This window comes from Crinia signifera, chromosome 6, assembly GCF_055691185.1.
Source record: "Crinia signifera chromosome 6, ASM5569118v1, whole genome shotgun sequence".
NCBI classification, from domain to species: domain Eukaryota; kingdom Metazoa; phylum Chordata; class Amphibia; order Anura; family Myobatrachidae; genus Crinia; species Crinia signifera.
In genome coordinates this window covers 30,678,362-30,702,792 of record NC_139222.1, presented here as the reverse complement: position 1 = coordinate 30,702,792, position 24,431 = coordinate 30,678,362, and the positions used below count along the sequence as shown (strand labels likewise).

Genomic DNA, 24,431 nt, shown 5'->3' with positions numbered 1-24,431 from the left:
GCTACATGCAACAGTCAGAATGTTATCTATTTAATAGAATGTGCATGTAGAAAACAGTACGTGGGGAGAACTACAAGACACTTCAAAATAAGATTAAGAGAACACCTGAACAATATAAGAAAAGGTGTCGAGTCCCACTGTATGTCAGCGCACTTCAAAAAAGTACATCAGTGTTCACCTAGTGATATAGTCAGTTTTAAAATCATTGACTGTATAAAGGGTAACTGGAGAAAAATGGATGTAATGGGTGATCTGGCACGCGCAGAAATGCGCTGGATTTACGAATTAGACACCCTGCAACCTAATGGGTTAAACGGAGAGTTCGAGATGAAGTGGTTCTTGTAATAATTATAGGTGATATTTCCCCAGTGATTAAAATATGTACTGCACTGCTTCAAAGTCTATTTTAGCAGATATAATTTTAGGTGGTTTTTGTTATTATAGTTTGATTGTGTTTTATATTATGTATGGTTTTATGAGATTGAAATCTAAAATCTATTGGAGTGATAGGGATAGAGTTATGTCACTTTAAGAGAACCATGTAACATGTACAGAAGCGCCCCAGAACGAGCAAACCAGATTTTCTCAGGGCGGGTATAAATAATTAGAAGACGCTGACTCCAGCTGTGCCTTGAAAAAGACCCATAGAGGGTAGAAACGCGTTGGCGGCAGCAGCCTGGAGTTTTATGATCGGTCCACTGGTTTTCGCAGACAAGGACTTAAGGTGATAGCAGGAGAGGAGAGGAGGACCACTGATAGGCGGCGAGCTGAGCGACACCCGTAATACCGGTGAGAGCGGACAGGTGTACGGACAGTGCCGCATAGACCACCCATCCGTTAAAAGCCTGACTACAAGTGGCGGGGGAAGTGAGAGGCGCACAGCTGATTACAGCCGTATAACATACAGCGCACCGAAGTGAGAGACGGGCTGGTGCAATCCAGATCTTGCTTCCATTAACGCCAGTGAAAAGTCGGAGATACTGAGAGACAGGGAGACCCAGAGACTGCAGTGGCAGGGCAGCCTCTGTGAATACCATCTTCCCCTGAACAGGCAACATCCAGAGAGAAGGGGCAACGCGGACAACCACTGTGGCAGCGTGGAAGGCCGTGACGTCCCTGATCCGAGGTGGGGTCTTGAACAGTATTCACAACGGAGGGGTGAGAGTGGTCCTTTTCTTTATCTATTTTTGCTCCAAGCCTTTGGAGAAGTGACTGTGAATTGTGTTTTAAAGGCCCCATAGGAGATACCCGGGAATTCCATCTGTCCCTATGAGTTGTTTGCTTTTTTAGCTTAATCACAAGTCGCCCAGAGAAGGTCTGGTTTGTTACAGCCAAAATCACCCATTTCCCTAGGAAACAGTGACCGTGTTGTGGGAAGGAACTGTATTTTTTGTGACATTTTTAAAAAAATTTTATGATATGTGGAAGCCATTTTTTGTGTGGAGTTTTTCATGATTTTTTCTGAATAAATTTTTTGCGAATTTTTTAAGAGGAGTGGATTGCATTTATCTGAGAGTATCAGAACTATCCTGGTTATACTGATTCCAAAGGTCCAGCGCTGTGGAAGAACCTCATAAATCTTGTTTGATTTTTTTCTGAAACACACACAACAAAAGGCCTGATTCAGACCTATTCTCTAATAGTATACTAGTATACTCGCAGCCTAGTGGACAGGTCAGAACGGGTGCGAGGGCATGTGTACGGGAACACACCCCCTCGTCTTCGGCCGAAGGGGAGAGAATTCAGTCGATGGTCGCCGACCATCAAGTGATTTCTCTCCCCTTTGGTAATGAGTCAGTCAGAACTGGCTTGTATTACCGTCAGAAATCACCGAAAAGGGGGCGGGCACTAATGTCATGTGACATCAGCCACCAGCCCCGAGCAGGCATTGGCCCACCTGCGTTCCCAGGGGATACATTGCTAGGTGTTCTCCTGCTCCAGCTGCGCCCCCTCTGTTGCGCGCAGCTCACCAAAGCCATCCGCTCCTGGGGTCTGCACTTGTACATAAACATGCATGCACAGACCCCCCACCATCGGACAAGGGGCCAAATTCAGACCTTAACTAACGGATCTGAATCGGCCCCAAAATGCTTGACTTAAACACAAACATGGGCCTAATGCAAAAATGTACATAACCCAATGATGTATCTATGTCTGCGTGTGCTGGATATGTACTGCACATGTACAGATGGGACACATACGGCATCCCGGCGGTCATAGTACCGACCCCAGTATCCCGATAGTAGTAATCCCGATGTGGGCTAACTACACCCTAACCGTCTCTCCTACCTCCTTACCCTCCCCCTCCCTCCCCACAGCCTATCCCTAACCCCCTTCCCCACAGCCTAACCCCTCTCCCCACAGCCTAACCCCCCTCTCTGCAGCATAACCCTCCCTACCCACAGCTTAACCCTCTATCCCGCTCGGCAGCCTAACTCTAACCCTCCCTCCCCGCAGCCTAACCCTCCCTCCCCGCAGCCTAACTCTAACCCTCCCTCCCCGCAGCCTAACTCTAACCCTCCCTCCCCGCAGCCTAACTCTAACCCTCCCTCCCCGCAGCCTAACCCTCCCTCCCCGCAGCCTTACCCTAATCCTCCCTCCCGGCAGCCTAACGCCCCCCCCCCCCCTCGAAGCCCTAACCCTAAACCCCCCTCTCTGTAGCCTAACCCTCCCTACCCACAGCTTAACCCTCTCTCCCGCTCCGCAGCCTAACTCTAACCCTCCCTCCCCACAGCCTAACCCTCCCTCCCTGCAGCTTAACGCCCCCCCCCCGAAGCCTAACCCTAAACCCCCCTCTCTGCAGCCTAACCCTCCCTACCCACAGCTTAACCCTCTCTCCCGCTCCGCAACCTAACTCTAACCCTCCCTTCCCGCAGCCTAACGCCCCCCCCCCCAGAAGCCTAAACCTAAACCCCCCTCACTGCAGCCTAACCCTCCCTTCCCGCAGCCTAACCCTACCCCCCCTCCCCGCAGCCTAACCCTCCCTTCCCGCAGCCTAACCCTCCCCACTCCCCGCAGCCTAACCCCCTTCTCTGCAGTCTAACCCTCCCTACCCGCAGCCTAACCCTCCTTTCACGCAACCTAACCCTAACCCTGCAGCCTAACCCTAACCCCTCCCCTTTGTAAGTGCCTAAACCTAACCCCCCATCCCACATCCTATCCTTAAGCCCCCCCCCCCCCAGGGATGCTTACATTCACACCTCTCAGTTGGGATGCCGGCACTGGTATACTGACCACCGGCATCCTGACCACCGGAATGCTGACGGGTGCCGGACGACTCACCGACAGTCGGGATTGCGACAGTCATTACCCTGCCGTCAGAATCCCGACTTCTCCCTCCTGGGGTCCATGACCCCCATAGAGGGAGAATAAAATAGGTGCCGAGCACAGCGAGCCACTGTACCCGCAGCGTGACTTCGTTGCGCTCCCCCCGCTGTGCAGCCAGGATTCCGACATTGGGCTAATGAACTACAGGAGTTAGATAGTCATAAGGTCAATCCCATGTGATCAATAGGGTCAACAGGATCAGGAAAGGCCTGCAGCACATGGGACCCTGAGTCACACCACCCTGCACCCAGCATACACCCCCACACCCTGCCTGCAGCACATGGGCCCCTGTGTCACACCACCCCGCACCCAGCATACACCCCACAGCCTGCCTGCAGCACATGGGACCCTGTGTCACACCACCCTGCAGCCAGCATACACCCCACAGCCTGCCTGCAGCACACAGGCCCCTGTGTCACACCACCCTGCACCCAGCATACACCCCACAGCCTGCCTGCAGCACGCGGGCCCCTGTGTCACACCACCCTGCACCCAGCATACACCCCCACAGCCTGCCTGCAGCACGCGGACCCCTGTGTCACACCACCCTGCACCCAGCATACACCCCCACAGACTGCCTGCAGCACGCGGGCCCCTGTGTCACACCACCCTGCACCCAGCATACACCCCACAGACTGCCTGCAGCACGCGGGCCCCTGTGTCACACCACCCTGCACCCAGCATACACCCCCACACCCTGCCTGCAGCACGAGGGCCCCTGTGTCACACCACCCTGCACCCAGTATACACCCCACAGCCTGCCTGCAGCACATGGGCCCCTGTGTCACACCACCCTGCACCCAGCATACACCTCACAGCCTGTCTGCAGCACGTGGGCCCCTGTGTCACACGACTTGGCTCCCATCATACACCCCCACACCCTGCCTGCAGCACGAGGGCCCCTGTGTCACACCACCCTGCACCCAGCATACACCCCCACACCCTGCCTGCAGCACATGGGCCCCTGTGTCACACCACCCCGCACCCAGCATACACCCCACAGCCTGCCTGCAGCACATGGGACCCTGTGTCACACCACCCTGCAGCCAGCATACACCCCACAGCCTGCCTGCAGCACACAGGCCCCTGTGTCACACCACCCTGCACCCAGCATACACCCCACAGCCTGCCTGCAGCACGCGGGCCCCTGTGTCACACCACCCTGCACCCAGCATACACCCCCACAGCCTGCCTGCAGCACGCGGGCCCCTGTGTCACACCACCCTGCACCCAGCATACACCCCCACAGACTGCCTGCAGCACGCGGGCCCCTGTGTCACACCACCCTGCACCCAGCATACACCCCACAGACTGCCTGCAGCACGCGGGCCCCTGTGTCACACCACCCTGCACCCAGCATACACCCCCACACCCTGCCTGCAGCACGAGGGCCCCTGTGTCACACCACCCTGCACCCAGTATACACCCCACAGCCTGCCTGCAGCACATGGGCCCCTGTGTCACACCACCCTGCACCCAGCATACACCTCACAGCCTGTCTGCAGCACGTGGGCCCCTGTGTCACACGACTTGGCTCCCATCATACACCCCCACACCCTGCCTGCAGCACGAGGGCCCCTGTGTCACACCACCCTGCACCCAGCATACACCCCCACACCCTGCCTGCAGCACATGGGCCCCTGTGTCACACCACCCTGCACCCAGCATACACCTCACAGCCTGTCTGCAGCACGTGGGCCCCTGTGTCACACGACTTGGCTCCCATCATACACCCCACAGCCTGTCTGCAGCACGTGGGCCCCTGTGTCACACGACCCTGCTCCCATCATACACCCCACAGCCTGCCTGCAGCACACGGACCCCTGTGTCACACCACTCTGCACCCAGCATACACCCCACAGCCTGCCTGCAGCACACGGTCCCCTGTGTCACACCACCCTGCACCCAGTATACACCCCACAGCCTGTCTGCAGCACGTGGGCCCCTGTGTCACACCACCCTGCACCCAGCATACACCCCCACAACCTGCCTGCAGCACGCGGGCCCCTGTGTCACACCACCCTGCACCCAGCATACACCCCCACACCCTGCCTGCAGCACGCGGGCCCCTGTGTCACACCACCCTGCACCCAGCATACACCCCACAGCCTGTCTGCAGCACGTGGGCCCCTGTGTCACACCACCCTGCACCCAGCATACACCCCACAGCCTGTCTGCAGCACGTGGGCCCCTGTGTCACACCACCCCGCACCCAGCATACACCCCACAGCCTGCCTGCAGCACACGGGCCCCTGTGTCACACCACCCTGCACCCAGCATACACCCCCACACCCTGCCTGCCTCACACGGGCCCCTGTGTCACACCACCCTGCACCCACCATACATCCCACAGCCTGCCTGCAGTATGCGGGCCCCTGTGTCACACCACCCCACACCCAGCATACACTTCACAGCCTGCCTGCAGTATGCGGGCCCCTGTGTCACACCACCCGCACCCAGCATACACCCCACAGCCTGCCTGCAGCACGTGAGCCCCTGTGTCACACCACCCTGCACCCAGCATACACCTCACAGCCTGCCTGCAGCACGCGGGCCCCTGTGTCACACCACCCTGCACCCAGCATACACCCCACAGCCTGCCTGCAGCACACGGACCCCTGTTTTACACCACCCTGCACCCAGCATACACCCCACAGCCTGCCTGCAGCACACAGGCCCCTGTGTCACACCACCCTGCACCCAGTATACACCCCTCAGCCTGTCTGCAGCACTCGGGCCCGTGTCACACCACCCTGCACCCAGCATACACCCCCACACCCTGCCTGCAGCATGCGGGCCCCTGTGTCACACCACCCTGCACCCAGCATACACCCCCACACCCTGCAGCACGCAGGCCCCTGTGTCACACCACCCTGCATACACCTCACAGCCTGCCTGCAGCACACGGGCCCCTGTTTCACACCCAGTGTCGTAACTATAAATTTAGCTCCCCCCTGCCAAAAAAAAATTGTAGCCCCCCCTTTCTTTAGTAAAACATGACAATGGTGCAGACTGGTTACCTGGGCCACTGTGCGCCGCCATGTGTAGTGCAGCTCCCCAGGAGTGATGTGCGCCCATGCGGCATAAGAGGCAGGGAGGACATCCCGTCCGCTGGTAGCCTTCTGTCACCAGCCTCAGCTTCCAAGGACCAACCAGGGATACTAGCAGAAGTGTGTGCGGGTAATGACACCGGCTGCCCCCAGGTGCAGAGGAGACTGAGGAGGTGGGGCGGTCTGTCATCTACGCAGCTACAGTACACAGCCACCGCCACCTACTACTACTGACTTACAGAAAACTGGGTACTTGTGTATTTTGGCGGCGCCCCCGATGTCCGTCGTACGACGAACAGATCGCATCGCATCGCATGCCATGCACCCGATGGCATACGATGCGATGCGACGCGATTTTGACCCCCTATACGACCAAAAATCGTATAAGCACCCTAAAGGGTGCTTTTGAGCACCCAAATGGGTGCTTACAATGTTAAATGCACCCCCACGCCACCCCCCCACTATATGAACCCGAAGCGTGGCGAGCGCAGCGAGCCCGCGAGAGGCGGCGGTATGTGTCCTACGACCTTTTCATACCCCCACTATCCACGTCGGCGTGGAGTTGAGAATAGAATAGTGTGGCGAGCGCAGCGAGCCACCGAGCCCGAAGCGTGGTGAGCGCAGCGAGCCCCGCGAGGGGACGCGGATACCTTCACAGGTAAACGCGTCCCTTCGCAGGCTTCACAGGTATCCGCGGGGCTCGCTGCGCTCGTCACGCTTCGGGCTCGCCACACTATTCTATTCTCAACTCCACGCCGACGTGGATAGTGGGGGTATGAAAAGGTCGTAGGACGCGTACCGCCGCCGCTCGCCACGCTTCGGGTTCACGTTTATAGTGGGGGGGTGGCGTGGGGGTGCATTTAACATTGTAAGCACCCATTTGGGTGCTTAACATTGTATAAGCACCCATTAGGGTGCTTATACAAGGTTTAATCGCATCGCATCGTATGGCATTGTATGCCATGTACAATGGCATACAATTTCAAAATTGTATGCCATCGTGCACTATCGTACGATATCGCGTCGCATCGCATACCATCGTATGCGTTATGGTATGCGATACGATGGGCGCCGCCAAAATACACAAGTACCGAAAACTGTGTATTCGTACATGACAGCAGGTATTTTTCAGTGCGCCTCGAGACCGCTGGATCCCCCAAGCCACAGCTGGGACTGCCACACCACAGTTACGCCACTTGTCACACCTCTCTGCACCCAGCATACGCCCCACAGCCTGTCTGCAGCATATGTGCGTGCAGCCCATCCTGCCCCCCTACTCTGCCTGTGGTGATATCTTCTGGGTAATAACATCAGAAAGATGGCCAGATTCATGCGCATGAGAGGCAGTGCTGGTCAGGTACTGTGATGCTGTTCAGTGCCCTAAAATATGCAGTGTGACTGACAGGCTGCTGGCATTTGGGGGCAGTGATGGGAAGTGTTCTGGTGTGATGACACCAGTGGTTGTGTTCTTGAGTTCAGTATCACTGGCCCCAGCAGTGCGATTGTGCTGGACCAGTTCATGCAGTTGATCTGATGCTGCACCGTCGGTGATGCAAACAGCGCTCACCTCAGAACCAGGCCCTTAGTATCAGTACACCTAGATCAGGGATGGGGAACCTATGGCCCTTCAGGCTGTTGTTGAACTACACATCCCAGCATGCCCTGCTTCATTTCAACTATTTGGCCATGCTAAAATTGTTGCAAGGCATGCTGGAATGTGTAGTCCACTGACAGTTGGAGGGCCAATGGTTTCCCATCCCTGCCCAAGATGCAACAAAAGACTTACCAGCTGTGTAATTGTGAGGAGGTCTCCAGCATTGTAAACTCTTTGGGGCAGATGTAGTTAGCCCTGGAGAGTAATAAATTACCAGATAATCAGCTCTTAACTGCCATGTTGCAGGTGGTGTTTGAAAGGTGTTGAGCGGGTTGGTTGGTAGTTTATATCTGTCTCCATTTTATCACTAGTCAAGGCTTCATATATCTGGCCTTGTGCCTGTAATAAGTGGCTATGTGTAAATACATAAAGGTGAATTATGGGAGGTGATGGTAATTTTTTTTAAGTAAAGCAAAAGCAGCCGGATGTCACGACTGGAAGGGACGGCTGCCGGGCTGTGGCCATCCCTACCATTGTAAACTGCTGTGTGCGGCACGGCGTCCTGGCCGTGAGAGGTTTTCGCCGCCTGGCAGGAGCATGTGAAAGGGGCATAACCCTTCATCAGAACGATCATATGCTGGTTCTATCCCACTGTCAGAGCCTAGATCAGATGCTGATTCAAGTCACCACGTAGCATCTTCATTGTCGTGCATTAACTGACACACATGGGGTGACATTTCATAGTCTTGAGTTGAAGTTGGCTTTGGGGGGGAGGGGGGTGGGGGAACATTCTCATACTTTGCAGAGTTCTCTCTCTCTCTTTATCCCTAATACTAAAGAAGCAAATGCAGACTTCATTCATTAGGACAGTACTTCAGTTGCCCACACACTATGTGATATTACCGTATCACCCTCCATCAAGGTACAAAATGTATCCCATCGATTTCAAAATGCAAGCTGCTTTAGCATATCACATGCGTTTCAAACTTCAGATTGGGCCATTCTCTGCGTATCCGCCTTCGCGTCATCCGCTGGTACCTGGCGGATGCCAGTCTGGCGGACATGGATTCGCAAGCGCCTTACACGCTTGCGCGTTCATGGCCAAGAATGGGGTACGCAAGCGTCTCTTCGTGTTCATGTCCCATTCGGCAGATGGTGGTCGGCACGCCGGGAGCGGCTCAAAAGTAGGGTGTGGGCTGATGCTCTGTATAAACTATAATATTTTAGTTCAGCACAAACCCCATAATAATTTGGGGTTTAAAACCTTTTTATATTGCAAACACAAAAAAAAATACACTTTTTTTTTTTCATTGCTGGAAAGATTTTTTTCGCCACAGAAACCAAAGATGTACAGTCTTTCAAAAGGGCGATCCGCAACAACTTGGGTGTAGCCTCCTCTAATGCCTTCAAATAGATGACTTTGTGTTTACTTAAAAGACGGTGACATGTAAAACCCAGGGATTCTGACTGTTTTTATAGCCATGATTTAAAAAGGGCAACGATTTTACCCGCAAAACACAGGTAATAAAAGCACTGCCCCTATAAATTGCATCTGTTAACACATTCAGAAGTACTGCGTATTACATCCCAATGCTTTATAAACAAACTAGCATACCCCCACCCCGGTGCAAATGTGACATATACACACCCTGGCCCCTGTCCATACCATCGTCAGTCCAGTGTGTGTTCTTTGATATAAACTCAAATTCCCTTTAACCAGAAACTATTTATAAAGCCGACTTCACACATCGATCAGTCTTTAGGGTTTATACGGGTTAGAATAATACAGAAGCCAGTACAAATCATATCCAGAAAAACACTTAAAAGTATTAGTGTTAAACATTTTCTTACTTCGCTGTATAATGTTATCTATAATTATATACATTTAAAGGGGGATATTTTTTACATTCAGGCCCCTACAGAGACTTTTCTACCAGGTTCTGCAGCATCCACACCAAGCATGACCAAACTGTGACGCTCCAGCTGTTGCGAAACTACCCATCCCAGCATGCCTTGCCGTAGTTTTAGCATTCTCGAATGGCAAAATTGTGGCCAGGCATGATGGGAATTGTAGTTCCAACACAGCTGTGGGGCCATTGTTTGACCATGCCTGATCTACACCTATGGACTGATTAGAACCTACTGTATAATAAAACAGATAGTGTTTTTGCTTAAGTACTGCTAAACCAGAACCAGTCACAGTAATAGAGTCCAAACTAATGAGCCAGCAGCCAATATATCACAGATGCATCGTTACACAATAAAATAGCTACATTAAATGCTAACGTAAAATCATTAAAGGAATTCATCAACAAAAACTATTCCCCAGCGATGAGTATACTTCTGTAGGAACAAAATAAATTCAAATAGCACAATGAGCCTGGCTCAAAAGGTGGACACAATGCCGATTTTTAATACCGATTGTTGGCCATATGTCTACAGCCAGTTCCATACTAGGATGACAGATTGTCTGTCCGGCATGTCTGACGATTGTTAAGTTCATAGACACCTACCGATAGTCGGACACCATGATTGGCCAGGCATTTACATGTGCCCGTCCAGCTGTCCTGCCATTCGCCGGCGGCCTCTGCAACAAGTGTACAGGCGGTGCACACAGCATGATGCACAGCAGATATAGCGGATTTTGTCTGTGCTATATCTAATGTCCTCTAAAGTGGTTCTACAGTACACGGGAATGGCCTGTTTGTTCCCAAGGTAAATTGGCACTGCTTACACTCGCATTATTTTCCCACTAACACTAGTGAAACAGTTCTGATATTATAAGACTCAGTAATAACAGACAGACATAGAGGTAGGAGGGCCCTGCTCATTCAGGGCTGTTTTCTTGTAGGCCATTGGGCACAATACCATCGGATGCTTTAAATCTGGGGTAGCCAACCCTAGTCCTCGAGAGCTACCAACAGTGCATGTTTTGCAGGTCTCCTCACAGAATCACAAGTGAGCTAATTAGCTCCATCTGTGGATCTTTTAAAATGTGTCAGTGATTAATGAGTGCAGCTGTGCAGAAGCTAGGTTGTCTGGAAAATGTGAACTGTTGATAGCTCTCGAGGGCTAGGGTTGGCTACCACTGCTTTAAATAGATTTTTAAATGCAAACAGCACCACGCCCACTTATGTAAATAACCACCCTACCCTCGCGTTAAAGGCCATCGAAATTACATGATTCTCGATGCAATTTCAATCTGTGTCCCCCGGTGGACTCCCTTCGGGATACATGCGCAGTGAGCCCCTGGATGCGTGCAAGAACATTATTATATTACATTTAAAAATCTAAACCAATCACTGTATATAAAAATCATGTTATATATCTAGCTTGTTCACACACTACAAGTGAGCGGTTTGGATTTAATGGTGTCTTTTTCGACAAACTAGCACAAGTTCAGATTGATCTTATTGGCTAGATAAACCACATGAGCCTGTCAACCAATAAGATGCAGTTTTGAGAGATGAACATAACGAACCTCTCAGCTCTACAACATATGCAGCGGTATAATATCCCGTCAGGCCAACCGGTCCATAATTTACATCATTAATGGGTTTTCCAGTGCCTGTTCAGTTGGCTCTTGAGCCCGAAGCGTTTGCCGCAATCCGGGCATGGAAATTTCTTCTCTCGAATGTGCGTCTTTTCGTGATTTACGCAGTGCGAACTGCGGCCAAAGGCTTTGTTGCAGTGCTTACATGTGTACGGCTTCTCCCCGGTATGGCTGCGCTCGTGTTTCATGAGGTGCGAACGTTCTATGAAGCCCCTCCCACAGAACGAGCATGCGAACGGCTTCTCCCCGGTGTGTGTCCTCTGGTGCACAATGAGGTGCGACTTAAATTTGTAACTTTTGCCGCATTCCGCGCAGGGAAACGGCTTCTCGCCTGTGTGGAACCGCTTGTGCGTGACCAGGTTCTCCTTGTTGGTGAAGCGTTTACCACAGTCGAGGCAAGTATACGGTTTCTCGCCGGTGTGGATCCGCTTGTGCCTGGAGAGGTGGGAACTTTTCACAAAGGACTTTCCACACTCCGTACAAGTGTACGGTTTCTCCCCGGTGTGGATTCTCTGGTGCTTCACAAGATTTGAAGAACAGGTGAAACCTTTGCCGCATTCAGAACAACGGAACGGCTTCTCCCCGCTGTGAATCCTTCGATGGGTTTCCAGGTTGATTAATCGTGCGAAGCGTTTGCCGCACTCGGGGCAACAGTACGGCTTAGCTTCAACGTGGTTTTTTTGGTGTTGAAGAAGAAATACTTTTTCAGAGAAAAAACTACCACAGATATTACAGCTGTACACCCTTGTGTGGGCCTTTAGGTGAGATATATAAGCAGCCTTGTTTTGACACCTTTTACCACACTCTTTACATTTAACTGCGAACAAACTGTCAAAACTTTCATCAGTGTCGCTGTTTGGCGGGTTGCACGCCATATTATCTGCCATAGGTTTTTCGTCTTTGCACGCTTCACCCCCAACATACGGAGCAGAATTCTTCACCTTTCTCCTGACATATTTTCTTTTCCCCTTTCTTTTCACTTTCACTTTCGGAGGGTCTGGTCCCCCATCCCTGCGAGTAGTGCGACCTGCAGAAACACAAATCAGCGTATTTAGCGTATAAAGTTGGCCGCTTCAGAAAAAAAAAAAGACAGCGATATGACCCTTGCATGTTTGGTTACTTAAAATGAGACCCAACCAGTGGCTAAATGGCTTTAGGAGTAGAGATGGGGAACCTTTGGCTCTCCAGCTGTTGTTAAACTACACATCCCAGCATTCCCTGCTTCAGTTTTGCTATTTGGCCATGCCAAAACTGTTGAAGGGAATGCTGGGATGCGTAGTTCAAAAACAGCTGAAAGGCGAAAGGTTCCCTATCCCTGCTCTGGGGGTAAATAAATGTACTAAAGGTCAATTTTGAATTTTTTTTTTCAGTTGATGTTTTATCGATTTTTCTGGTGCATTTTCTGGTGTGAGAAGGGGGCGGGAAGGAGGCCGGCAGTCGGCGGAGGTGGGGAGAATACTCACCACGGTTGCTGGTCCTCGGTGCAGGCCAGGGATCCACACAGGCGGCGGCGCAAATGACGGGACAGGCTGCGGATGAAGATGACGCGGCTCTCCGGCGTCCTCACTGCCGCCGGAGAGCTGCGTCATCATCATCCACCGGCTGTCCCGTCATTTGCGCCCGCCGCCTGCATGGATTCCCGTCCAGACAGCACGCCGAGGACACGGCAACCCGGGTAAGTATACCCTGTACCTTTCACACCAGCCAAGTCCCCGGGTTGAACCCGGGAACAACCCTGGTACCTAGCCGGGTTGAAATTTGCCTGGGATTTTGTCCTGGGAACCTTTCACACCAGCGCTACTACCGGGTTGTTCCCGGACTCAACCCGGGAATTTAGGCTGGTGTGAATGGGGTATAACTAAGTTTTTGCTCTCTAGTACGGAAATGTAACAAAACTTCAGACTTACGCTGTAATCGGAGGGACCTCGCAGATACAATCACCTTCTCGGCGTACAATTCTTCATGTTCCTTGTAGTAGTCCCACTCATCCGTAGTGAAGTAGACCGCAATATCCCCATATTTCAGGGGGACCTGAAACAGAAGATCATCGTTACACATGTACCCCAGTTTCTCACCCTGAGTATATTACAATCACTGAAAAACTCAAAAGGTGCGTACACACTGGCCGATATATCGATGCACCATCGGCTAGTGTGTACCATTGATACCTTTACCGGGAACCCGTGGTGATTGACAGCTCTGTATGTGCCCGCCCATTTGTGATATCAGTCACAACGGATCGGGCAGCATGTATGGAGAACATAGGAATCTATAGCATACAACAAAATCATGTCTTAAACCCATTCCCAGTAGTCACCTCTCCAGTCAGCAGCTGAACGATGTTGTTGGCCAGTTCCAGGATCTTTTTGTCATTGTCTCGATCATATAAATGGGGTACAGGCTCCAGGGTGAATTCTTCTGGTACACCACTGATTTGGTCACTAACTTTCTTCACCACAATGTAGTCCTACGTATTAAGAGACAAATGTATCAGTGCGTAGGTCACATCCTAAATTCAAAGGATCGCGAATTACCGAGGATCATGCTATAACCTACAGTATTAAAACTCTACTGATTTTTTTTTTAACCCTTTGAAATAACTGTAAGAAGATTTGTTTTTGTTGATATTAGAGTTGTAATTGAAGTCCCGGTTTAGAATTTAGATTGCTAGGGTACAACCATGGCAACCACAGACACATTACACTAGTTAATTTTTTCCCACTGATATCTTTATTGATCATAACAAAAAGGGTCTTTATAACGAAAAAAATAAATAAAAAAAAAAACATTTTAACATACAATCAATTTTAGACAGAGTAATCTCCTAAATTTTACAAAAAAACAGTAAGATAAATTAGCGCAACTATTCTATTATAAGGATTATGTAATGTAACAAAAATCATTCTCGGTACTTGTTTAGTTTCACGGTGGCAGCTGTACGCTACGCTAGGTTTGAATCTTGGCAGCACGCCAATGGCTGCCTTACTTCTCTAAGCTACGCCGGCAGCAGCACTACGCCAAGATCAGCCGAACGGCTGCATTACTTGTGTAGTTTCACGGCGGCAGCATAAGCAAAGTTACCAGCGTAGGCTGCCGCCGTGAAACGAATCAAGTAACTACCGTACTGTTGCTGGGAACTGCATCTCTGTCCCCGGCAAGTCTAGTCAGCGCCTCTCTCACACCACGGGCGCCAGCATGATCCCCTCTCTTTGGCGGAGAGGTGATCATGCTGGCGCCGGCGGAGAGGCGCTCCATCTGTTTGACGCAGAACGCTCCTGCAATGATACGCTGAGTAGCCTTTGCTCAGATCTATGACATGACAGGTGTGAATGTGTTCCTGAAACACCCCCACTATCCACGGCAGCCCGAAGTATGGCGTGCGGGCGCGTTACGTCTCCTCCGACCTTTTCATACCCCCACTATCCACGTCGGTGTGGAGTTGATTTTATATAGTGTGGCGAGCGCAGCGAGCCACCGAGCCCGAGAGAGATGCAGTTCCCGGCAACAGTACGGTAGTTACTTGTGTAGTTTCACAGCGGCAGCCTACGCTGATAACGTAGCTTAGGCTGCCGCCGTGAAACTACACAAGTAAGGCAGCCAGGGACGCTACGCTACTTCTGACTAACTACGCTGGGCGTGGGAACACGAGGCAGATTTTGAATGGGACGCTACGATAAGTACGTAACTGCCGCCGTGAAACTAAACAAGTACCTCATTCTCTTTTAGATCAGTATGATTTGTCATGCTGGTATTTATACGTCAAATACTTCTTTTCCATAATGTATAAAAACAATTAAAATGTATCTTCCCTCTGTCTAAGGGCCTAATTCAGACCTGTTAGCAAGGCTGACAAAACCATGCTGTGATGCAGGTGGGGTAGATGCAACAGGTGCGAAGAGAATTAATTTAGGTTAGGTGTATTCAAACTGAATTCTAAATCGCAGTGCAAGAATAAAGTAGCCAGTATTTTCCCTTCGCAGAAACAAAATGATTCCCCCAAATCTAACTCTCTCTGCACATGTTACATCTGCCCCACCTGCAGTGCACATGGTTTTGAAAAAATTGCAGCCTTACTTAAGGCTCCACCTAAAGCATATGTTGCTAATAATCTTAGTAACAATGACATAGGGCAATATATTAAAAATTGAAGGCAAGTGTAGGATTTTGTAAACAACTGTAACGTTCATTTTCAACTTCTGCGTGAAAATGTTGTGGAAAAGAGGCAGATTTAAGAATTTATGATGACCTAAAAGAAGGAGGCCATATAGTAGGCACCAACAAGGTGTTTAAAACCTCCTACAGACCTGGTCATAACCCTGGAGGACCATGTCCATGTAGTCACCCACAAGAAATAAAATATATGCTCAATTTCCCCATTTATTTTATTCATGTTTTTTTTTATTATTTTAGAAACTTTTTGGGGCCTCATTTTTAGAATTACAGTGTATAATGTTTGGTCTTTTCTCATTGTGAAATTTCTGTTGTAATAAATTCCATTAAATCACATTCTGTCTTTGTGTTCTTAAATATATATGCTAGATAACTTGGCTATTAAAATGCAGTACCGGTCAGCGCGACCCCTCTGAGGCCAGAAACGTGACCTCTAATGTCATGTGTGAGGGGTCAGTTTCCTGCTGATTGCTTATACCCCGAGGTACCTTGCACTAGTCTGATTGACAGCTGGGGCACGTGCAGGCACCAGAAGCTTGTCTCAGATTCCTAGTACCTAACATGAACCCCTTCTTATTCACAGGAGAGGCATTTCAATAATTCACTTAGAAGTGCCTTTACTGGTATGTATTTTATCATGATGGGTTGTATGTACATATTCTTGAACACAAATAACATACATATATATGTGTGTGTAAATATATATAAAAAATAAGTTTTGCCGGTACTCTTTACTTAGAACGGCGCCCACGATTTTGATCGTGGGCATCGTTAGTAAAAAATCTCGGGCATCTCGGGCATTGAATGCACTAAAAAAATCGGGTGCGATGCGACCGACGAGATGCCCGCGATTTCCCATAGGGAACAATGTTAAATGTCTCAATTGACCCAATTTTCCTGTTCAATGCCTCAATTGACCCGATTTTTCCATAGGAAACAATGTTAAATGGGCCACAGAGGCCAAATAGGCACCCTGAAGTGTATAATGGCCACCCGAATTGTTAACGCCACCCCACGATCAACGTCAACCCGAAGCGTGGCGAGCGCGAGCCCGCGTGGGGCGGCGGTACGCGTCCTACGACCTTTTCATACCCCCACTATCCACGTCGGCGTGGAGCTGAGAATAGAAAGTGTGGCGAGCGCAGCGAGCCACCGAGCCCGAAGCGTGGCGAGCGGCCGCGGACAGCTGTGAAGCCCGCGAGGGGACGTGGATACCTGTGAAGGTATCCGCGTCCCCTCGCGGGGCTCGGTGGCTCGCCACACTTTATATTCTCAACTCCACGCCGACGTGGATAGTGGGGGTATGAAAAGGTCGTAGGACGCGTACCGCCGCCGCTCGCCACGGTTGACGTTGATCGTGTGGTGGTGTTAACAATTCGGGTGGCCATTATACACTTCAGGGTGCCTATTTGGCCTCTGTGGCCCATTTAACATTGTTTCCTATGGAAAAATTGGGTCAATTGAGGCATTGAACAGGAAAATCGGGTCAATTGAGACATTTAACATTGTTCCCTATGGGAAATCTCGGGCATCTCGTCGGTCGAATCGCACCCGATTTTTTAGTGCATTCAATGCCCGAGATGGCCAAGATGGGCGCCCTTCTAAGTAAAGAGTACCGTTTTGCCTCAGCAATTATTAATTTACATAGTTGAGATTAGTTGTAAAGACCATTATATCACTCCCAGAAGCCCTCACCTCTCCAGTCAGGAGGCAAAGTATCTCCATGGTGATATTTAGGATCCTCCCAGAAATCTGATCCATCATCTTGTCCTTCACATCCAGGTTGAACAGGTTCTCCAAGAACGGGAGTGGATCCATTTTGCAGTCTCTAATGCAATAACAAGAGAATAGGATTTTTTATTTTAGTAACAGCAGGCTGGAACCACATTTACCGTGCATTTTAGAACCCTGCATCTTTCAAAACACTTGCAATTCCTCATCCCTGCCTGAGGTGTCTGTCTTTCTGCTGTGGTGCTTCTAGCGCAGTGTGGTCTGTATTTTAGCACTGATGTACAGACCTCACTGTGCTAGAAGCACCACAGCAGAGACCAACGTTATTGCCAGGTGATGTGGTTTTTTTTATTTGTACTTCCGCACCTGTTACGGTATCAAAGGGAACAGGATATTTTCCTGACTTAGAATGTCAACATTGTCATGATGTCGACATGTAACATGTTGACACTATGAAATATAGTTCATGAAACTACAAGCTGTTGTGAAACTACAAGTCCCATCATGCCTTGCCACAGTTTGGCTATTAGGGAATGCCAAAACTGTGGCAAGGCATGCTGGGATTCACAACAGCTGGGGAGAAATCTTATCTGAAGCAACCAGAGAGGCGGTTTAGGGTATAACATTTGGCTGGTTGTTTATCACTCTCCACTTTATCACGTTTTGAAGCTTGATACATCTGGCCCAATGTATGTAGAGAAAATACAGGCCACACATTTTACTGAACATTTAAGGCAGACAATTTAAAGAAGTGGGCGACCTATCAGAACGCTTGTCCCTGTTACAGTCACAATGAAATAGTCAGTGCTTACGATTGGAAGACCAACCAGCTGATGTGGGTTCCTAGTCCGACACCTTGATATCAGATGTAAAGGACTCCACAGTGTCTGACGCTGTACCCCAGTTCCTTCTTTGGTCAGGTTACTGAAGAAAAAAAACACACAAGAATGGAATCAGCCCACAGTTAGTGGACGTTACGTAACAGAATTTCGGATTTCATTCCTTTCCCGATAAGATTGTTAGCTCTTTGGGAAAACGGAAAACGTTATCTTGGTTACTTATTTTGTTTAAATCCATTTGATTAAGTGAACCTTTAATAACAATGGGGCAGCTGTATTAAGCCTTAACAAGAGATAAATTCAAGGGTGATAAGGAGAGATAAACAGCCAGCCAATCACCTGCCATGTTACAGGCTGTGTTTGAAAAAAAGTCAGTAAGGAGCTGATTGGCTGGACGTTTATCTCTCCTTATCACACTTGAATTTATCTCTTGTTAAGGCTTAATACATCTGCCCCAATGAATCAATAAAATACAGTGGAGGTAGGTAGAACACGGCTAGGACCTGGGTAGAGGGCGGTGTAAATGGGAACGCCGGGTCGGATGACCCGGCTCCCATTTACATGAATGGGGAACGTCCAACCTGCGGACCGCAGCGTCCGCAGGTTGGACGGATTGTCAGCCTGACACTGACAGCCGGCGCTGCTGTCTGCTATACCCTGCAGACAGCAGCGGCGGCAGGGGAGGGAGGTGAACGGATGCCTGTGTGCGGCATCCATTCACCTCCTGTCCAATGGCGGGGGGGGTGCGCACGGGGACTGGGGGCAGCCTAGCAGCTTACCTTAGTGCTTACCCCCAGCAGCGTTCCGGTCCGGCGGCGGCGATTGGCGCTTGGAGATGACATCATCCTGTCATCTCCAAGCACCGGGAGGGGAGGAGGGGGTGCGGGCCGGGCTGTCCGCCCGGTGTAAATTGCACTAAACGCCGGGTCGCACCCGGCTTGAACCTGGGTCTAAAAAGCCGGGTGCGACCCGGCGTTTTGGTGTAAAAGGGGTATTACAATATCAGTTTTCCCAATTGGTAGACCAGTAGTTCCTGTCCCCAGGACCTCAATGTAATACGACTAATTGCTTAGGGGGTTATGCAGTCCTGCACGCTAGGCTTCGCTGCCTATTGAGCAGGTAAACGCTGCCCCACCGGACATCCGAATCCCCACGAGCAGATATGTACACTTAGTTGCAGTTATATTATATTGTGCATCCTTAGTTGCAGTTATGTGGCTGCGGACAGGGCTGCGCTACTTTGCGCACATATTTTACAATTGTTAGCCCCCAGCACTAGTTCTGCTTATCACACTGATCAGAAATCATTTGGTCTGGTCTTGGACCACCAACCTACGCAACTGCACCCCAGTTTGGGAACCACTGGCTTAGGAGCCTATTTATCATTGAATGTTTGGTGCCCATCCACTAGTGCGAGGTATCGCCTGCGATACCCTTCCAACTCACCCGGTGTCTGAACCGCATACGATACATCGTAGGCAGTCCTTTTGCGTACGATGTATCGTATGTGATCCAAGTCATGGCTGCAGAATCCGATGGATCTTTGGTGCAGCAGCGACGATCTCCGGCTCTGATACGATGAGCATGGGAACATGCATTGGATTGGTGGTAAACCATATATGCGATTTAATCGATTTCTCGTCATCGGATGAAAAGGGCCCAACGTACACTAGTAGATGGGCACCTTTAGAAGCATCTTGAGTACGTGAGGTATTAACTTTTCTCACTGACTGTATAGGGCTGGAGAATTTTTGAGCACCATATAAAAATTGGATCATATTATTTATCATTTTATTATATCAATTATTATTATTTAAAATCAATTCGTATTGTATACAGTAAGTGCATTGCTACACACTGACTTGCTACCATTGACCAGTGGCTATACTGAAGATCCGTCCCTTTAAATATGACATTTATTAGAGCACTACTAGACTACTAGAGCCAATCAGGGATGGTCTATCTGTACAAATGCAGGTGAGTGGCCTTCATGGCTCATAACTACTGTGTAGGACTTTATTAAATAAATATATTGCATTTACTATCTATTATATAACCTCCCAAGCCCATCTGATAAAGCCACTGATGAGATTTAAATCTGATCACTATACATGGATCGTGATCGATCAGCAGGTTTGATCTATAGTGGGATCCAGCTTCCATTGTGTGATCGTTGATCCCTTTCTACACACACAATGGGACTTTGCACGCAATCACACCCCGGTGTGCAATAACGTGCAGGAATCCGGAGATGCATGAAATAAACGGGGGGTAAATAATAACATCACCGACCTGCAGCGGCCGCGGCTCCCGTCCTATCCTTTGTCCAATAAATCTGGGCCAACGTTCCATAGGATCTTCCCCCTCCCCCTGCCGCGCATGCGCATAACACAACACACGGCTTTGGCGGCTGTTCCACGGCGCATGTGCGCGGGACCGGCAGAGGTGTGTGCTGTGTTTGGTCCTAATCCTATATACTGTGTACTGTGCATAAGCAGGGGGTGTGGCTCAAGTCGACCATGACGAGTATGTCAACAGTCAGTAGGTTGACATGGTCATTAGGTGCCGTGGAAAAGAAAGAACATTAAAAAGGTTGACACCAGCGTAATGCCGACACAAGTTATTTTGGTGTTAATTTGTTTAACTATATGTGACCCAGATTGCTGCACCACTGTTGTATTAGTCAGTGACAATAAATTTTCTGACATTGAATAAAATGTATATTTAGAAGAATTGGTCTCTACACCAGTACCCCCCTACCAGACTCCGTCCTGCCCCCACTTATTCCTCCCGGTTATATGGCTAATATTATGTGTACATGTATTTTAAGCAGAAAATATTGTGGTATCAGTGGAAAAGCCAAAAACTCAGACTGCTCCCGGATCCGAAGTCGCTACACCCCACGCCCCTGAAACAGCAGACACTGGAGGAGGATTCGAACCCGTGGTGGCTCAGCCTGAGTGGCTGTCCCAGACGCTGAACTAACGGTACACGCCACTGTACCAGCCAGTTATAGAATGATTCTCCGTGTGCCTTGAAGCTACAATGCAGTGACGTCATTCACGCTGTGCTGCACCAGCGCCACCTATTGGCGGCTGCTGGAACTACACCTGGCACATATGGGGGGGATACCCCAACATCGATGTCCCATCCTATCAGTAAAGAAAAGTTCATTACTTCACATTACAAATAGTTTAGGAGTTCATTTTCAGAAACTTTAGTAAATTTACCCCAGTGAGTAGGGGAAGTTGCCCAATCCAACCAATCAGCTTCTAGTGGCCACTTGCGCAGTGTATGGAATTGCAAATGTATTAGTTGCTTTGGGCAACTTCTCCAATTTATGTCTCTCCAAGGCTTGATACAGATCCCTCATATGTATTAATATGTATTAAATATCGTGAAAACGATAAATCAATGGTAGCATACTATGTGATGTATGACCATCGATGGTTTAAACAATCGATGACCAGCCCTTCTATTTGACTAACTGGCTTGTGGGCCAATCAGAACCTGGGGGGTGGGGACACTCGGGTATTGGGGGTGGGGCTATGTTGTCTCCCGCCACTTGGCTAAGAAAAAAATATAAACTATTTGGTTATGCTTTGACATCGATGTGGAGGAAAAACATCTGGTTCTCCCCCATCGATGGCAAAACTATTCTACAACGGACATAAACCATCAAAGATTTTGAATCATCGATGGTCGATGGCCATCCCTAGTACAAATTCCCTGGTTGCTGTGTTACCACTACAATGTCCACCTACTTCCCAGCAGATCAGTGCATCCCTGTCTTGTGAGATCTTGGGGAACTACAACCCCCATAATGATGCTCTTCACTATGGGGCGTTTTCAGTGGCTTTAGCTTCATTAATTATAATGCAGTCAAAGCAATCTATTACATGCAGCTGCAATATGAAGTATGGTCATCAACCATCGATGATTCATAATAATGTTTGTGATCATTTGCCATCGATGGGGAGAAACAGACAGTTTCTCTACATCGATGGCACAGCATAACCAATTTTTAATTCCCTCAAGGTTCCAGGACGCAGGACAAAGCTCCACCCCTGACACTAAGAAGGCCCCGCCCCATGCTCTGATTGGCCCACGAGCCAGCTAGCCAAAGAAAACATTGATTGGAAAAACCATCAATGGTAAAACCCTTACATCAGGCATGTCCAAACTGTGGCCCTCCAGCTGTTGTGAAACTACACATCCCAGCATGCCTTGCCATAGTTTTACCATTCCCTAATAGCAAAACTGTGGCAAGGCATGATGGGACTTGTAGTTTCACAACAGCTGGAGGGCCAGAGTTTGGACATGCCTGGCCTAAGCCAACTGATTGGCCTAGAAACTCGTTAGCTTACTGGTCCTGTCGACATTCAAGACAAAAATGTGAAAACCTCATGTTGACCTTTTGGCATCCTTCCCATTGTCGACCTTCCAACCCTATTGACCTTAGCCATGTTGACCTTCAGTGACCCATACCTGTTAATAAGTTGGTCCCATCCCAAAAAGTTCACGACCCCTGCGCTAGAGTTTTCCAGCGCAGTTAACCTCTTAACTGGCTAATATTTTTCCTACAATTTTTGAGGTTTTATTGATCAAAGTAAGTATTTAGAAGGATGAGATGGAGAGGAGCAGGAGTGGATAGGGTCCAATGGCAGAGGAGGGACAGAACAAGTTGATGCAGTTGGCGGAATGGGGGGTTTGCAGCTAGCAGTGTTTCCATACACTAGGAGAGGAGATGCGTCTTCTGGGGAGCATCACCACAGGTCTACCTGCTCACTGCCACCAGAGGTCCCTCTGAGATGTTGCTGCTGGAAAATTATCTTCCTGCAATCACCCAGTGGGCATTCCTGGCTGGTCGCATCAGATGCGACCACGTCAGGGAAAGACCAGACTGGTGTATTTGAATTTGAGGTCACCATGCCAGGCAAGTGGTTAATAGTATACATAGTATGATTTAGACAGAAATCCAGTTTAGATCCAAATTATTCGCTGCACAGTGCCATATTTGTGTACAAAGTTTTTTATTCCCTTCTCCCAGGAAACTCAGGTACCAGCACCACAGATCAGAAATATTATACACATCAAAACAAATCTGGATTATAAATGTATAATAAATAATATATTTTTTTTAACCACCAATACTTTATGAAGCAAACTTTACAATAGTTTTGCACTGATTGTGACTGATTACCTGTGGCAGCCTTCGATGTACTGAGTCTTTAGATATATAAATATCCTTCCCCTTCCAAAACAGTGCAACACAGAGTAGCCCCATCTTCCTAAGCAATGGCAAATTGTCTAGACCACAAAAAATCCGATAGCTGGCTAACCCCCCCCAAAAAGAAAAAAAAAACAGATAAGAGCTACAGGTAATACCAACATTTCAGTGTCGTATGAAACTTTCATCAGGGTTCTTAGAGAAAAGTACACAGACAAAATAATTATTAAGGACACTGAAACGCTGCACATTTCTATTTGGTGCAGCCATTTCTGACCTCCCCCACTGACCATCCTAATATTGATCTTTATATATATCCTGTGCCCAGTGGCAGAGTTGCTGGTGCCTTCCAACTTGAGGAACAAGGCAAAGTATTTGATTTGAAAAACAAAAATAACAAATACAATGCGCATAATGTATGTGAAAAGTATAATTGTTATTGCTTACATAGTACAATACACTTATCTGTATAACAAAATAAGAAGTGATTCTAGTTATTCTGGGACAGAGATAACTAAAGGTCCCCGATTATTAATAACACCCCTCCACCCGCAGCCACTTAAATGTTGGTCAGTAGAATTGGCTGCCACTTTTCCCGGGATACCTTAGGAAAACATTTCCAAGGAAGCAGTGCCACTTAAAGCCCTCGATTATTGGACGATACAGCAAGACGGTCAATTTACTCCCATTTAATAATTATTAATATTATTATAGATTTTTTTAAAATAAATCTTTATTATTTATTTTGTATTCCCAACACTCAGCGAGAAAGATGGCCATCGATCATTGATGAATCATAATCATGCATGCGTTATGGCCGATGGCAAATACTTTTGCCATCGATGGGGTGAGAACCAGATGGCACGGCATAAATTAATATTTTTTACGATTTTATTTATTTTTTACAGGGGCCGGAACACGGAGCATAACTCTGCCC

The 24,431-nt window shown here is 49.0% G+C and overlaps 1 protein-coding gene across 3 annotated transcripts; it reads right to left on the bottom strand.

Moving 5' to 3' along the window:
• Positions 1-9,723: 9,723 nt before the first annotated feature.
• Positions 9,724-20,717, bottom strand: LOC146007479 (uncharacterized). 3 transcript variants are annotated; one of them, XM_083145869.1, is made up of 6 exons: positions 20,557-20,717; positions 18,253-18,349; positions 17,390-17,522; positions 13,842-13,991; positions 13,432-13,555; positions 9,724-12,551 (listed from the first exon to the last, which is right to left on the bottom strand). In XM_083145869.1, exons 3-6 carry the CDS (start codon positions 17,510-17,512, stop codon positions 11,521-11,523), a joined length of 1,428 nt encoding a protein of 475 aa, XP_083001995.1. In that variant the 5' UTR covers positions 17,513-17,522; positions 18,253-18,349; positions 20,557-20,717; the 3' UTR covers positions 9,724-11,520. The 3 variants fall into 3 exon arrangements, with proteins under 3 accessions (XP_083001995.1, XP_083001994.1, XP_083001996.1); XM_083145868.1 differs by having other exon boundaries at positions 18,238-18,349; positions 20,557-20,715; XM_083145870.1 differs by lacking the exon at positions 18,253-18,349.
• Between the last annotated feature and the right edge of the window lie 3,714 nt (positions 20,718-24,431).